This window comes from Haemorhous mexicanus, chromosome 1 (assembly GCF_027477595.1).
Source record: "Haemorhous mexicanus isolate bHaeMex1 chromosome 1, bHaeMex1.pri, whole genome shotgun sequence".
Lineage (NCBI taxonomy): Eukaryota > Metazoa > Chordata > Aves > Passeriformes > Fringillidae > Haemorhous > Haemorhous mexicanus.
Window position 1 is genome coordinate 34,890,453 of NC_082341.1, and position 17,072 is coordinate 34,907,524.

The 17,072-nt window shown below is 37.9% G+C and overlaps 1 protein-coding gene across 1 annotated transcript in view; it reads left to right on the forward strand.

Moving 5' to 3' along the window:
- The window catches only part of CHN2 (chimerin 2), a 158,591-nt gene that overhangs the window by 60,921 nt on the left and 80,598 nt on the right, over nucleotides 1-17,072 (forward strand). The window contains exons 2-3 of the mRNA XM_059845623.1: nucleotides 5,030-5,068; nucleotides 12,400-12,455. Coding sequence (XP_059701606.1) covers nucleotides 5,030-5,068; nucleotides 12,400-12,455 — 95 coding nt within the window. The remainder of the gene's footprint in view (nucleotides 1-5,029; nucleotides 5,069-12,399; nucleotides 12,456-17,072) is intronic.

Sequence of the window (17,072 nt, forward strand, 5' to 3'; positions counted from 1 at the left end):
AGCATCAGGAAACACTTCTTCACTGTGAGGGTGATCAAACACTGGCACGGGTTGCTCAGTGGGGTTGTGGTGTCTCCATCCTTGGAGATTCTCACGAGCTGTCTGGAATGGTTATAGGTGGCCATGCTTGAGAAGGGGGTTTGGATCACATCCCCTCCACAGGTACCTTCCAACCCCAATCATTCTGTGGCTCTGTGAAGGCCATCCACATTAAAGTAAATTGAATAATATAATTCTGTCTGTACCAAGAAAAATATTAGAAAAACCATATCCATAAAGAGTGCAAGCACTGTTTATCTTTCACAGAAGCTCTTACTCAGCAGTCTTCTATTCTATATATAATTACATATATAAAAATAAGAAAAATGTATTTAATAACATATGCTAACTAAATGTTTTGGAAACAAAGCAATAAATATGAAAGTGTACGTGGTAAACCTGTGAAAAAGCTCTTTAAAGGAAATATACAAAGGGCATTAAAACACTCATAATTATTAGTCTTGGTCCTAAAATAACAATAGAAGATTAAAAAAATTAGTAACTAGACTTGTTCATCCGGTGAATCATTTATCTGCACACTGCCAGTAAACCAGTGGCTTCCAGATTAGCTTTTCCTCACACACAAGTGTCTTTCCTTGCACATGCAGGTCATAGTCTTAAAATTAGTTGTTACTGGAAAGGAAGTCCGAAATTCAGACAGTGGTGGCAGAGAATCCAGGCTGAGGCAGTTCTTCCAAGGTGAACTGCAAAATATTCTTTTATAATCCTTTAGTAAGGACAAAGGCAAAAAAGAAAATCTTTACTCTTTTTTTCATAGAGACTATAAGAAATCAGCAAATAATGACATTTCCCCTTTGGTAGCTGTCCTGCTGCTAGTCTGCTTAACTCTTTACTGTCCTGGGAATCACTAATACTTTTAGCATACCTAGAACTGGGCATGACATATAGCTGCAGTATGGATATTTGTTACTGTTTTCCTTATGCTTAGAAATGGCACTTATAAGTCATAAATATTTGATTCACATGGTGTAATTAGTGGGCTTTCCTGTAAAACAGAGTTTATGCTTTTCAGTGCATTACCAGTCATGAGAGTCAGAAGAATCACTCTGAACTTAGTTTCTTATTAGATCTGCTTTTTTTAGCCCAATCAGACCTGGTGCTGGTAGCACAAACCCACACGTGTTGGCATGACATCATCATTTTCACAAAGTACAAGGAAGTAGTAAAAAGCAATTCTGTCATTCCTGTGTCTTTCACAGCTACATCCAGAAAGGCAACACTTTGGTACAGGGCCAGGCCCAGAGAAGAGCAAGGGTTGAAGTCCATGGATGACTCTACTTACTATATACTTGATGTAAGATCATTTCTCAGAAATTGCTTAAGAATGGCTCTGAGTAATGTGTTAACCCTTTACTGCCCACTATTGGCAGTAATAGTGTATTCTGTCTTCATGTTTCTTTACATAAAAAAAACTTATGTAGTTTTCCTTTTTATCTGTCTGCTTAAAGCTTTTCTGACTTTTCAGTCCTCCCTTTACTGTAGTCTTTCTACACTTACTCAGCTTCAAGTGTTCCATCAGCTTTAGGAAAGTATTTTTTTCCTAAGATCCTTTTCATCCTCTCTGCTCTGTGAAGAGTAAAGCAAATAAAGTGAGGAAATAACCTTTTTGTTCCTTACTCCAATTTTCCAGTTCCAAGTATCATTTTTGGTTTGACAATTTTCTCCAATATCTTTTTTGACAATTTTGTATTATGAGAAACCTTCTCATAGCTGTAATATTCCTCAGGAGTCAGCATTTTGCATTCCTTTTGCCCTTCTGTTTGGCATACAACTGACTTCTAGTATTTTTTTAGGTTTAACAAATATTCACTTTCTTAGCCAGTATGTTTCAAAGCTTTTAGCTAACAGTATTGCCTGTAATATTATTTGTGGAAGTCTCTCATGCTTTTTTGCCAGTTCTCGTCTTTGCAGTAAGTACTCCAAGGTTTTCTGGTTTTGCCAAGGTCATTTATGTTACAGTTTTGAGAAGACTTAAAAGAATTTTAAAAATACCTTAACTGGACATTCTGTAATTCTTTTACAGTGAGTCTTTCTTATGCTGACATTCATAAAAGTATGTCACAGATGACATTGGAATATTTTTTTGGGTTTTTCAGAGCTGTTACTTATCTTGTCTCCTTTGACAACTTCTTTCAACCTTAGCTGGCACATTTTCTGAATCTAGACAAGAAGCCATTGTAGAAAATATGAACCTTTCAAGAAAAGAGCAGTAGGAAAGACCCTGTCTCATCACCTGAGAGTGCTTCAGTGAACCTTTTCCCCACCCTGCCAGTCACAGTTTTGGTAGTCATTACAATCAAAGTTCATGTGAGGGATATTGTTTCATGAGACATCAGGGCATTTGTCATTTGGTCCAGGTCTGATTGATTGATTGACTGATTGATTGATTTTTGCTAAGTGAGTCACTGAGTCAGCACTGAGGTCTGTTGCCCTCGCTGACACCGTTACCATGTGCAGACTTGAAAGCACAAGCTGTGTGTAGAGGTGTCCTGTAGTAACTGAGCCAACCACCCCAACTTGTATTGATAATTTCTGTGAGCCAGAGCTGTTGTTTAAAGTCTCATGATGGAGAGTGGAACACAATTTAATGAGTAAAGCTGCTGTGTAATGCAGGGGAATAACATGATATGGAAGAACAGAAATTTCAAAAAGGACAAATAGAAGTTATCAAATCTGCTCAGGCAGGATTTGCCTCTTTTGCCCTCTAACTTAAGAATGGTTGAAGTTCAGTCTAATCTAGTCAACCAGGATGGGAGTCCTAACACTTCACCATACAAGGATGAGAGTTGTTTAAACAGGGGCTCAGCAGCTTCCTGCCACAAAGGAAGAAAGATGTTTCTATCTGGGTTCCATTAGACCTCTCCCAGATCCTCAACCATGACTCTTGTCTCCAAGTTGTATTTAAACTAATTAAATAGTTTAAATTTAATTTATTTCCCTACAAATGGTAGCCATCAAATAGTTTGACAATAAACTCTATTAGTACTATCAGTTTGGCATTTTGTTACCTGTGATTCAGGGACAGGCTTTCAGCTGAAGGGATCACAGAGGATGTGGCAGTACCTCATCAGTAATGGTGAATGTGGTGCTGGTGACACATGGGTTTCCTCCCAGTGTGCTGTCTTTTAGAATTATTTTAGCTATTGAGGAATGGTTCTGTCCATGCTTTCTGGGGCTGACAGATTCGTAACTGTGACAAATCAAATGCAGTCATTGGGAGTTTTGTATTGTGATTTATCTCTTGGATGATTCTCCATTTTGGTTGCAGTGTTTCCTCACTATCAGTCTGTCTCCAGCTAATGAAGCACTTTACTCAGCTTTCATTGTTGAATTTACTGTGCACTTTTTAATTAATTTTGAAGACTAAAGCAACAACTGATTCTCATTGGTTTTTCATTGTTTCTCCCTCTATTACTTCCTTATCTGAAGTCACAAGTACAGATAATAAGATATTTGCATTATCACAGAGTTTCTTCTGTTGAAAAAATATAGCGTGTGAAAAAGGAAATTCAGAAATTCGCTTGCAGTAGCCCAGAAGTATTGACAGAAGAATTTAATATACAGTATTATGGTATTGTGGTAAACTATATGTGAAGCAATAGATGTATGGGGGGGAAACCATAGTGACATAATACTATTAGAATTTGAGAAGAGAAAAAATTATTTCTTTTGTGAATAAATTTCATTCGTCTCATGAGTAGCCTCATACAATTTAAAATAAGTCTTCTGCATAATGAACTTGGAAGCTAATTACTCTTGGATTGCCACAGCACAGTATAACTCTGTTAGTCTGGGAGCCTTTTGAACTTTGCCTAAGATGAGAGGTGGATTCAGTTGAAACTGAAACTGAATGGGTTTCCCAATCAATATATCTATAAATTGTTGCAGGGTGCTATTCCAGGCAGTAACTGTGATTGTTGCTAGATTTATCCTCTTCTAAAACTATAGAGTTGAAAGTGGCAGATGGTAGTTAGTGATTAAAATTCCTAGTAAACTGACTTTTGCAGGGATATATTTAAAGTAGTTGTGTATATGTAAATAGACAAGGAGCATGAGCCATGCAACTATAATTGAATTATATTAGCATAACTTAAGTAGAAGTTTAGTAAATAACAAATACCTTCATTAACCTGCACAGTTTTGGCAAGTTAATGACATACCCATGGTAAATGACTTTAAAGTTTTTGGCAGCGTGGCAGTTCAGAGCCAAACTGGTACCCAGTACCCCACCCTTTGTCACTGGTGTTGCTCCTTCTGCTCCAGCTTGGCTGGGATTTCTGTAGGTTACAGCAATTGGCTTTCTTGCAGAGAGCTGGAAACCTCCCTGTGGAATGGTCACTAAGAAAAAACATCAACTCTTTGTGACCCTTTAGTCAACAATGTTAGAATAATGTAACCTGTTTGTGATGGCAGGTTTTGCAGTCTTTCCTCTTTCTATCTTTTCCATAATGTTTTTGTTGATCCGGCTTCTGGAAAGTATGCCAGTTACATATGGGTTCAAGAAGTGTAGTTGACTTTCATTGAAACTGTCAGGTCTGTGCATCCGAGTCCAACCTGAGCTGTGCATCTTTTTAGCCCCAGCGTGTGTCATTCATTGATGCTCATTTTCAAATCTTACTAGTGGGGTTAGAAACCACATTGAAAACTAGTAGTGATTTATCTGTTTATCATGCCAGGTAAAGCAAATAAATAATGTTGTTACCTGCCCAGTTAATTATTTTTTAAATACTGGTGATTAGTGCAAGTTGGTCAAAAATTAATTTCTTACACAGCTGAATAATTTGGGAAAAGCACATTGGATCCACAAGTGGTTGAAATTTGTATTCTTCTCTCACATAACAAACTGTACTGTAAAAGAAATGTGAATTTTGCTGACAAGAAGAGGTCTCTCAGCAGAAAAATGCAGGCTGACAGTTTGACCCAGTGGCCAAATGACTGATTTCTTTCTCCCTTTTTGCTTCTATTTTAGATGCTGAAGAATACCAGCCTCCAATATGGAAATCATACTGTGAGTATACAAGCAATTTGAATAATCTTAGTGCCTTACCAAGGTGTCAGTCACTGTTAGGTATTTTCTCCTTTTTTGTTTGAAAGAAAGACATAAATTTACTAGATGCTTGTACAAATTACTGTATAGGACAGCAGCAAAACCTGAACTTTTATGGATTTCCGTGGAACAAGGGCAGCAGGATTATGTGTGCCAGATTCCCTCCATTGCCTTAAAAGCGTGCAGCTCCTGGGTTTCATGGTTTCTCTGCTGAGATTTTCAGGAAGGATTTCAGAGGTAGAGGTTAATGCTTTGTATGTTTACTAAAGGTCAGGCTTGAGAATACTTGTCTTTTTATACGGGTCACCAAATCACTTTAAAATAATAATATTTTTGATCCTTAGCAATAGAAGCTGATTTTTGAAGTGGTGGTTTAGAAGTTGAAGACAGCATTATCAGCTCTTTGAACCTTCCTGTCTGCCTTTAGAAAAATCATTTACATAGAGTGCAGTGCAGAAGTGCATATTTTATGCTCTTTTGCTTTGTTCCAAATGTATTTTCTAATAGAGCCACACAGATCTAAGACAAAATATTGGCTTTTAAATCCCTTATTAAGGATAGCCTTTAAATTTGATCTTTTTATTTTAAACCCTTCCTGGAACTTTAATAAGAGTGTGGCTTCGGGTATAGAGAGTTTTTTTTATTCTTTTTGTTTTCAGATACAGAGCTATCCTAAGCAAAACTTCTCTCTTTTATTGTGGCAAATGCAGTGCAGTGCCTTTACCAAAGTGCAACTACAAAAACACAATGATCACAGTAGCTACATGCATGTACATGTGTAATTTTAAAGACTAGAATAAACTTGTTGACTTCACTTATATGCACATTAAACTGTCTTGCTGACTTCAAAGACATCACCTCTGCGTTACCCGAGAATGACATTCTGCCCCAGAATGGACTGGGATTTTTTTCAACCAAAATTTGAATATGCCATTAAATTACAGAACTTGCTTCTCAGAACACTGTTTTCTAAATACTTTGTTGTTGTTCTTGTAATGTTTTGAACATATAAGAGAAACCTCCTAAAATGTCAGCAAGAGTGTTGGACCATTCCACCATTCTTTGCTGAGTGCTTGAAAAGAAGCAGACAGTTGAGTGATTATTTTAAAAAGAGCTTACTCAAAATCAATGAAAAAGCTGCCATTGACTCTGAGAAGACCAGCATTTCAAATGAGACATACTTCTTTTTCAGCAGTAAGTTTTCATTAAAAGGTCAGGAAATAAGAACCTACCTTTACTTATCTGCTCTTAGTTGCCCCAGTTGTGCAGCAGACAGATCAGTGCATGCAGTGAAAAGTTTAGTTACTTTTATCTGATAGCTTACATGTAATCCAAGGAAATATTCTTTTAAATGGTAAAAAATAAACCCAACACAACCAGAATGGATGAATAGTCTATGAAGATATAATTTCCTATTCCACTATATGTAGGTTGCCAATATTGTGGTAATGACAAAATCATGGCCTCAGTGTCTAAACTCCATGCATGAGTGACCTTGGAAAAAATTGCACAGCTCCAAAAGGCAGAAAATAGTTTAAGCTTAGAAAGATTTACTCCTGAGACTGCTTAGCCACAGATACACATTTTTCTTTGCAATGATAGGTGATGTATGCTTCTTTACTCAGCAGGAAGAATTCTGATCTGGTAAATTAATTATAGAGATTACCTCCAGCAATAGTGTTTGTCTGATTCAACCTGCTGTTCTATCTCAAGACAGTTTTAACTTATATATATATTTCATCCTTAACAATTTGAGTTTACTGCCTATTTAACAATTATTTTCAATGTATTTTCCCTAGTAGTTTTTAAAATTTGCTAACATACTAGTAAGATACATTGCATACAGTTTTGATTTCTTATTTTAAGTCATGGATAAATTTAGGTGACTGTGTTGCCTTTTACTGACATCAAGATCCAGGCTTCAATCCTTCTAGCTTCTAAACAAAGGCAGATTTTCCTGTTTATGCCAACAAAGTGTTCAAGTAAACAGTGTTGCATGTGTCCATGGACGAATACTAATCAAAGTGCAACAGTTTTCAGATCTCAAGCCTTACTGTTTTGATATAATGTAAAAAATTTGATACAGCTATATTTGGAAAACATGAACACTTCTAATGCAAAGATCCTCACTTGCTTATGAGGAATTGTTAGAATTTCACATAGATTTCACAGTTCACAAAGTTTTTCAGACTTTTTCTGATAGCCCTGGGACTCAGACAATAAAAAAAAATGGCAAGAATAATTTTCTATTTACAGGAAGGAACCCGGGGAAAAGTTTGGAAAGTTTCTAGCAGCCAGCAGTCTCTAGGCAGTGGGTTTGAATGCATTTTTACCTGAGAAGGAGATCAACAAATAACAGATTTCTTGCATTGTTCCAATAACAGATTTCTTTTTGTAGTCTGCCATATGTTGGAAGTATTATAGAAAATGGTATCTTGCCATTTTACCATCTCTGAGGTAGTAAATAAAGGAAGATAAGAATCACAGAATGTGGGTTGGCAGGGCTTCTGGGGTGAGCTGATCTGGCTTCCCACTCAAAGCATGACTGCTGTTGGCTCTAGAGCAGAGCAGCCATGGCTTTACATAACTGAGTCCTGAAAAGCTGCAAGGGTAGAGCCTCTGCCACCTTTGTGGGTAACCTGCTCCAGTACTGCACTGTCCTCTAAGAGGACAAACTGCTTACCTTGCCTGCTTCTCGGGAGGAGTAGGCAATTTGTTTGACTGAAAGAGCCTAGTTGTTGCTGGTTGCCAGCCTCAGCAGGTATGTGCTTGAATTTTGAAGAGATATAAAACCACTTTTTTCCTCCTTTTACCCCTGTTGAGATTGGCATGTGCTGAGTCAGTCATGTGTCAATGCCACTTCAATGTTTGTTTGCATTATTCAAGACCAGTGTGTTGGTGGGAAGCAAAGTGGCAAGGCACAGAGCATCAGCTGATGCCATGCTTCAGCTCCTCACGAAGTTTCCCTGCCTTCTGTCCTTCATCAAATAATAGCCACAGTGTCCGAGACTCATTTTTGTTAGAAATGAAGTCTTTGTTTCAGCCAAGCACTTAGGTTCCTAATTAAGCATTTGAGTAATCCTGCAGAAATAGGACAGCTCATATTGTACAGGCTCAGCACACAGATGAAAAATGCCTGACTGAGATGAGGCTGAGGAGGTAAAGCTGAGGAACTCTGCGAAACATTCTGAGACAGAAGGCGGCATGTTTCCTTGCTGCTTTATAAAAGCCATGATAGGATTTTTTCCTCTCCGCTGGAGCATCACTGAACACTCATCATAGGTGAGTTAAAGGAGAAAGCTTGAGGTCCTGACACACTGCAAAATGAAAAAAAAAAAAGTATGAAGAAATGGGTGATAGCCCTTCTTCCCTGGCAGGAAAGGAGGAAGTGCTGATTTTTGCATGTGACCCCTTTGTTTCTCAGGCAGATTGGATTTTGGAATTAGACAGTTCTTCCTAAAACATACTGTAGAATTTCCCTATTTCGTCCCCTGAGACAAGACTCCAGCTCTAACAGGAACAAAAGAGAGAAAGATATATTCTAACCAGCTACTTTACATCTCAAAGAAATGTTCCTCAAGTAATGCAATAATAAATTTAAGTTTTGTTAACGCTGTAAGTTCCAATGTGACTGTGATACTATGAATGCTGGAAAGCTATCTGAAGTATGAACCTGATAAAAGTGTTCAAGGGTCAAATAGAAGCCACTGCATTTTTCTGTTGCAGTGCTGAATTTTTGCCCAATATTTAGTGTGTATTATTACTGAACATTTCATTTGCATCTAATGCTGAACAAAAAACCACTCCCAGTCTGATGCAGTTCTCTGAGAGCAGTAATAATACATTTTCTTTCTGCATGCAATTGACTTTTTATAAGGTTAATTTTCTCAGGGCTAAAATAATAATGCATCATTATGTTCGAGTGTCATCTTTTCTATGATCACAGTGGGTTTGTCTGTAACCTGCCTGTCAGTTCTAAATGCTGGAATTGACTGGGTCAGGTGTCAATCACTGCTTGCCACTGCATTAAATAAGTGTGGTTTTCTATTATTTCACTTAACCATGGTCTTATACATTGAATTCTGTTTTAAGATTTTCAGAGATGGGAAAATGAGGCAGAAAGGCAAGGGTTGTTTGCCATTTGAGTAAGTGGCTGAGGGATATGTGCCTTCTGAATCTCTGACCATCCCCTGGACTGTGCTGGGGTCTCAGCAATGTCAGCCTCAGTGCGAGTGCCCAGCACTTTGGAAAAAATGTATAATGAGATCAGGCAGAGCTGCAGGATGTTCAGCACTTCTGAAAATGAGGTCACTTAATGAGGTGTCTGTGCTCATTGGAACTTAGCTGTAGGGCACATTTTTCTCAAGTCACCTTAGCCATAATACTGCACTGTATTCATAGCCCATTAGCAGGCTTTCTCACAGCAATCATCTGAAGCAGAAACAGCAGAGACCTTTCTAAAGGAAAACACAGCTTTTGGTAGGGTCACACTGGCTTTGCTCCTTAGTGCCTTACTCTGGGAGACACTGCCTTCCTTGTTTTCCACTTAACTGAACTTTCACTGTTGTTTTACCTTTTCCACCCTTGCCTTACTTCCTGTCCTTACTGGGAATCCTTGGCAGCTCTGTGTCTGTCTGTCCAGCCCTTCTCTGTTGTTTGTCTCCCACTGAGCTGCTCGATGTCCCTTACCACAGTGCCACTGGTGGTTTTCAGTCCTTTCTCTGCTCCCAAACTCTCTCCTCTCCCTCCATCTAATGGTTCTGTATCTCCCTCCAATTGTTCCACTGGTTTGTCTTTCTGTCAGTTTAATAGCTATCAATTTAAAGCTAATATAGCCAAGTCTGAATTTTTTGTCCTTCAGAAGAAGCCATTTCCCATTTCCAGCATTTTCAGTCTTGATCATGCTTGGGCCATTTTCTCATCCAGTAAATTTAGCATATAATTTGTAATTATTTATTTGTATGGTTATAATCTATGTTTTTTTCTGATGTATTTATAAGTCAGATATGTTTCTCAGTTCGTATTATTGCACAGATTAGTTACCCACCTCTCTCTGAGAATGACAGAACCTTTTCCACTCTATTCAAAATACAGTTGTTAAAATGATTTGTCTTCCTTGCACTCATCATGAATCCTTGCACTGATTTATCCCACTACATCCTATAAACATCCAGGTTTTTGTGTTTGCTTTCAGGCCTTTCATGTCTGTATCTGCCCTTTCCTGTTAATCATCCCTTCCTTTGTTTTGTGAAATGCTGACTCTTCTCCCCACCATTGCTTATTTGGTGTTGTCAGCCTCAGAGATCCTCTTGGTCATGTTAGAGAGCTCTTTGCATTTTTCATTTCTCGAAAATGTAGCACATCACAAGATAGGCTTCTTGTGTGTTCTTCAGGCCTGCTTTGCATCACTCATATCAAAGCTGTCTTAGAAACTCCATTAGCTTAATTTGCTGTGTCAGTCTATGTTTAAAAGATTTGATTGTTGAAAAATGGAATTTTTATGAAGTATGATTTTTCAGTTAAAATTCAAATTAATTAATTGGGCAAATAGATAATTTACTCTAAATGAGAAGCAGTCATATTCTTATCATATTTTGAATCCTTAGAGTTCCTTCTCTCCACTGGAAATGGGGGGAAGGAAAAAATTGTTATTTTCCTTTTGGATATGTTTAGTATTAAGCATCAATAACTTGCTCAATCAATGGTTATGTTCATTTCAGACATTCAGAAATTAATTCTAAAATCATGATATTGGGCTCCAGAAAAATCAGAGGTTTAAAAAACAATCTGTGGGTTTTGAATGAAATTTTAATGCATTCTTTGACACTTTATTCAGATACACAAGTTGTTTGATCACAAAAGAGTAGAAGTCTTTGACTCTTAGTCACAAAATTACAAGAGGTAAGAAAGACCATATTTATCATGGAGTTATCAAAATATTATCAAGTTATCATGAATCTTGTGCAAAAGTAGCAGGAGATCTGACAGTGCTGAATGATGCAGAGTAAATCCAAAGCCTTAGCAGAAATTTAGAGCTGGATCACACCCAACATTAAAACTGGTAGTGAATAAAAGAAATTAAGAACTGTTTTTCTGTGCCTCTCCCAGGAACCAGGGATGGAGGTTGGATCAGTTTAGGAAGAGGTTATGGGGTTTTCCACTTTGATGTGAGCAGGAAGCAGGAGCCCCCAAAGCTTTCACATCCCATTGAGTTTGTGTGACACACTTGGGTGCAAGCTGAGGATTTCCCCACTTTCCAGATTTCCTTGCTTCTAAAAGAGAAGTCAAAGAGAAGCTAAAGAGAAGGTGGGAAAAGGTGCTGCCTCAATTCACACCTTTTCAATTCGCTTTCCACAACAGAGTTTCTGTGTTCATCAAACCTAGAGACATTTCTATTCCTCCCAGAATCTACCACCTTTCAGGGCGTAATTCTGAGCTTCGCTAGCACTGTGAATAAATGTGTCCTGGAAACTCAGTCTTCTAAAAAAATTCATGGGCACGACGTGATCTTTCCAAATACAAGAAGGTCAGCATACAGAAGGCCTTTCTCAAGGGAGGCAATCCAAACCTCTGGGATTTTTACTGGAGTTACGGAGAGACAGTCTGTCTGTGCTGGAATTGATTACTGTCATTGCATGTCAGCTTCTTCTCACGACTCTGGAGAGGAGGGGAGGGAGAGGATCTCATTAAATACATGCAGTGAAGAGTCTGGGGGCCAGGCAGCAAGTACCCCTAGCCTCAGGTCTCTCTCCTGCAGCCCTCGGAAGATTTGCAAAATTGATCCAGGGCCATTTGAATAGGGCATAATTGCTCTGAAAGGAATGTTTGCCTGCTCTTCTATTTGCTTGCTCTCTCTATTTTGAAATAAATTATGAGATTGTGATGAGCCCATTCAAAGGTATTGAACTTTTTCTTGGCCTATCCCAAAAACTGCTGGCGTTACTGGTAAACAATCTGTTCTTGGGTTGTTACAGCATGGTGTATGCAGAAGTGGGATTTTAGCCTGAGACAGACCTAGTAGGTTATTTCTGGCTAGTCTTCCCTGGTATAGAAATGTAAAAACCAGTACAAAAGGATAATACTTCTAACAGTTAAAGCATTGACCACTTCAGTTAGTTTGCCAGTCAACAACCGATTTTCATATAAATGACTTAGACACACTGAAATACCTCATTTTGCTATCATGTCTTTACATTTGCATTTTTCTCTGCAGCCCCTGGCTAAAAAGACTCATCTGAATAAAAGTTTATGTTGCCATCTTCTAATGATCTGTACATTTTTGTGTTTGACAGTGTATCAATTGCAACAAGAGGCACCACGTCCCAAGAGAATCATCTGTCCTCGGGAGGTCAGTTCTTTTGCTCTACCTTGTTATATCTGATGAATTGTCAGCAGCATATGATCACCAAAACATCTTTTGTGCAGTCTGTGGGTGTTATTTGCTTTAACTTTTCTATTATTTTATATAATCATTTCCCTTAAGGCTGATTAATTAAAGCTGGAAAATATTTGCTAATTAGGAATGGCAGCCTCATTCCACCACTAGAAGCACCTTCATTAGACAAGCCCTTACCCATCATTGTTTAGTGTGCTTTTCTGTGTATTACCCAAAGTTTTGAGTTTCCTCATCATGGTGTATTTTTCTTCCTGCATCTGCATAATAACATCTGTGTGATATGTTTCAACATGATACACATAGCTTCAGTTTCTTGAATGCTTCCTGCCAAGTACTACGTTCAAGTTAAAATACTGAAATGATAGCCAGAGAGCTTTGTTCTCTCACAGAGACTTCGAAGATTATAGAATGTTTAGAAATCTGCAGGGCTGCAGGTTTGGCTGAGTCATTTTGTCCCCTTGTTTTCTTCTTCTGTGTTTATTTCTCCATTTCTACTTGCTTTAGTACATCAGTTCATCACCCTGCATGGCATAATAGTAACAGAAAACATGTAGATGTCTCTGCTCAATGAAAAAAACTGCAAAAGCTTTATCTCCTATAATGTCAGGGACAAATTTGTGCAAATAGACATGCAATACTAGCAGTAAAAGTACTAAACACATGAAGTGATTGCACAGGGTGTAAAAGATGATGTGCAGGAAGATAGAAACTGCAGCTTATTGTTGTGATGTTCAGCTCTACTCCCAGGCATCATCCTGAGCTCTGTCCTGCTTCCCACACTGTGTGCCCACAAAAGCAGAGTTCTACCTCTCAGATTTTTACATGCTGTCTCAGAACACTTCTGTGTGAGGCAGGAGGTTCTGTAGCAAGGCACAGGTACTTGCCTGGGTTCATGAAGAAAATCCATTGCAAACACAGGAGTTGAGTGCAGTTTTCCAGAGCCTTAACTAAAAGAGCTCTGCATTTTTCTCTCAAGTGCCCTCTACTAATTGCAGGGCAGGGAGAGTAAGCTCTTGGCCTCAGTCTGGAAGTCTTCAAGTCCTGTCAGTTTGGGATGGTCCCAAGACATACACACAGGATGCTAAGAAGGACGAGCAAAACGCCAGAGTGGGTGAACCTTTGTGTCATCCTTTCTCCCTGTCAAAGACGAGGCCTGGGGAAAAGAAGTGTGTGCTAGCCCTCTGGGACTTCAGTGCACATGTGCTGACAGGTTTTATCAAGACTCTTGTCTCTGAAATCCTCATGCAAACCAAAGGACAGTTAGGCCTCTGTGGCTGGTATTCTTTAAAGGAGAGGACAGTAAGGTTTTTACTGAATTAATATCACATAACAGATATCAAACTGGTCATGGCGTAGTTAAAAATACAAACTTTTTAAGGAGCAAAATTAAGGTAAACACTTAATTTTCTTACAGCACAGCCTTAGAGGAGTTTCTTTAGTTTCTTGATGTAATAGTGTATCTATTTTACCTATTTCATATTGAGACTACTTTGAGGAAGGACTTATCTTTAGAAAAGCTGATTAAAAAAAACTGAATGCTTAGAAAACCATGTCTACAATATGAACTCATCTTTGTGGGAATACAAGTTCATCTGTAAAAGTTTAATCCAAAATATATTATGCTAACTCAAATGTAAGCATTTTCTCTTTTGCCTCCATGAGAGGAAATTTGAATCAAGGTAGAACAGTCAAAGTAATGTAGCAATTGTATTCTTGTTCTAGAAACAAGGTTATCTACACAAGGGAAGTGAATGTGCAGCTGTGAACTCCTTACCAGTGCTCTTATTTCTTTGAACTCAAGACCATGTTATGTAAAACTGAAGTCATTCTCTTTACCTGAAGTTTAAAGACCATACATATTAAAGACCATACATAGGTGACCCGTTCACCTCCAAAGATTTGCAGAAAGAAGCTAAGGTCTCATTACTTAAATAAACACATAGCTGACATAGCAAGACATAACAAAACAAGCAAAATATGTCTTTTTCACATAGTCTGGGTTTGGTTCTAACTAATGAACCATTTTCAGTTGCTCACTTCATAGACTGCAGGGTTCTATTTTGAGTTGTTTGGAATTTTGTCTTAAGTTAGTTAAACAGCTGAAAACACAGAGACTTTGTTTAGGTGTTGGTATATAAAGCAGTATGAATTCCCACAAATTCGACCTCTGGTTCTTGTTACTTGGATTTTGAGCTAATTTGTGTAGCTCAGTTGTATGTTTCTGGCCTGATTGCCAGAAACACAGATACTCTGACCCAAGAGCCAAAAATCCACTCTGACACTGCTGATGTGCATTGTTTTTGCAAATATCTGGGGAGGTGGGGCAGATGGGATGTCCTGATACCTAGAAGATGTCAACATACACAATTGTGTGGTTCGTATTATCAGTTTATACTATGAAGTAGAACTACACAGTGGTTTTATAGAGCATCACAGATTATATTAGAGAGGAAATTCAGGACTCTGTTCCTATGGCCTTTTTCTTATATACAGTCTGTAAGGTGGTTGTTTTGGGGTTGTTTTTCTCGATTCAGTTTGGTTTCACTGCCATCTGATGATTTTACAGGCTTGCTTCACTAAAGGTGGTGTTTTATTAATACTGAGTTTGACAGTTACATAGAAATATCTCAAAATCGAATTGTGTGTTGTTTGTGAAAACATATTAATTGTAAATATGGTAGTGTAGTTATTTAGTACACAAGTAAATGATGCTTATCCAGTATCTGGAGAGAAGGTGTCAGCAGGATGTGTGTCTGACAGAAAAGATTTGTCTCTCCATGTGCATATCATAGGGTGTGGACTTTGCTAAGGGTGTTCCCATGTGTAATTTAGTATTCAAACTAATTTAAAAAAATCTAAAAATTGCAAATAATTTGAAATCCTTCATGCTTGTGGGAAGATGTCTTTCATAACTGGCAAATTCTACACTGTTTGCAAGGAAATTGAAGCATCTGTTGCAAACCAAATCTGTAACAACACATAAACAAGGATAGGTTAGGTTTTTTTTTCTTTCACCATTTAGCATTTTCATCATTCCTCCATCTTTTCCATTGTCATCTTTCACATTCTCCACATCAATTTGCCCTTCCATTACTTCTCTGTTGCTTCATAGTCACAGGGGTTTCAGTCTCAGATCTCTGCAGTTCTACCATCTAATTTATACAGATTTCTTGATAAACTATACTGTGGAGAGAGAAATCACCTCTCCTGATATGTACACCACCAGACTAAAAGCTGGGACTGTAAATAAAACATGAACATTTATATCTTTGTGTCTTTGAGCTTTGCTATCATAATTTGCCTTTTCTTCTTTTGGTTGCATAAATATCTTGTCAGCAAAAGCAATGGGAATCGTATTGAATGAGCCATTCAGGCTTCAGGTATCCAACATCTTTTAATTAATCACCACTGGCAGAGGACTAGTGTGAATATCCTACCTTCCCAATAACATTGGATTCCTGCCAATATCCTCATTTGTAACCATATTCCTTCCAGCAGTGTTTTAATGATTTAGCTTTTAAATAGAAAAAGTTCCCTTTAAAAGCGCTGTTCAGGCCGAGGAGTAGCTTTTAAATACTGAGTGGTGTGCTGATAGGCACCAAAGAATCCCATCCATGTTGTGAGAAAGTCATATTATAAGGTGTCTTTTAGGGTTCATTCTACAGAAATGCTTAGGAAAAAATTACATTCTCAGAAAATAACTCAAGCTTTCAACTTCTTTGTTTTATTCAAAAGGAACGTGTCAAATGATTCTTAATTTTAAGAAGTATTTCAGGAGTAGATTATTCAAAGGTAAAATATATTTTTAAGAAATTGAGGCTTTAACAAAGTAAAATAATTAAGGAAGAATGGTGACATTACTTTGGACTATTTTTGGTTAAACAATAGGCACATTCAAAATTTTTTTTGAAGAGGGAATGAGTCTAACTCATGAGTTCTTGGGTTATTTGTGTAGAAATATTCATACCTGTGAATGGAATTCCCATTTTGTTCCAAGAAGTCCTTAATTGCTGATAGCAATTTTTGAGGCTGGTGAATTTGTCTGCATTAGACCTTCCACATCCCTAACAGTGCTTTGGCCAAGCCAGTGTCAGCAACACTGAGCAACTTGTCTAAATTTCCCTAGTGTAGACAAAGCCTTAGAGCCCTAACTTACATTATTGTGTAGAAAAATGTCAGTTAATTGCCTTCCTTGTCATTCTGAATTCCAAATAGCTTGTGTCAGAAGTGAGAGATTGTTGTTTCTGCCGTGACAGCATAAAAATTATGGTTTCTTGACTAAAAACAAATATGATTACAAAAGAGACACTGTTCTTTGGGAAAAGAAAAACAACCACCTTTTTTCTTTTTGCTTAGGTCATTGTAAGAGATTAAAATAATGATGGCATATTAGAGTGTACTGCTGAGAGTCTTTAACCATCCAGAGGGTCAGAAACTGTTCTGACCCTCTGGGGATCTATTACCTAGATTTATCAAAACAAGTGTACAGATAGTGGCATTTCATGGAGCATAACTGTTGAAATGGTCACTAGCAGGTCTCTAAAGCTGTTGCCATCTTGTGCATTACTA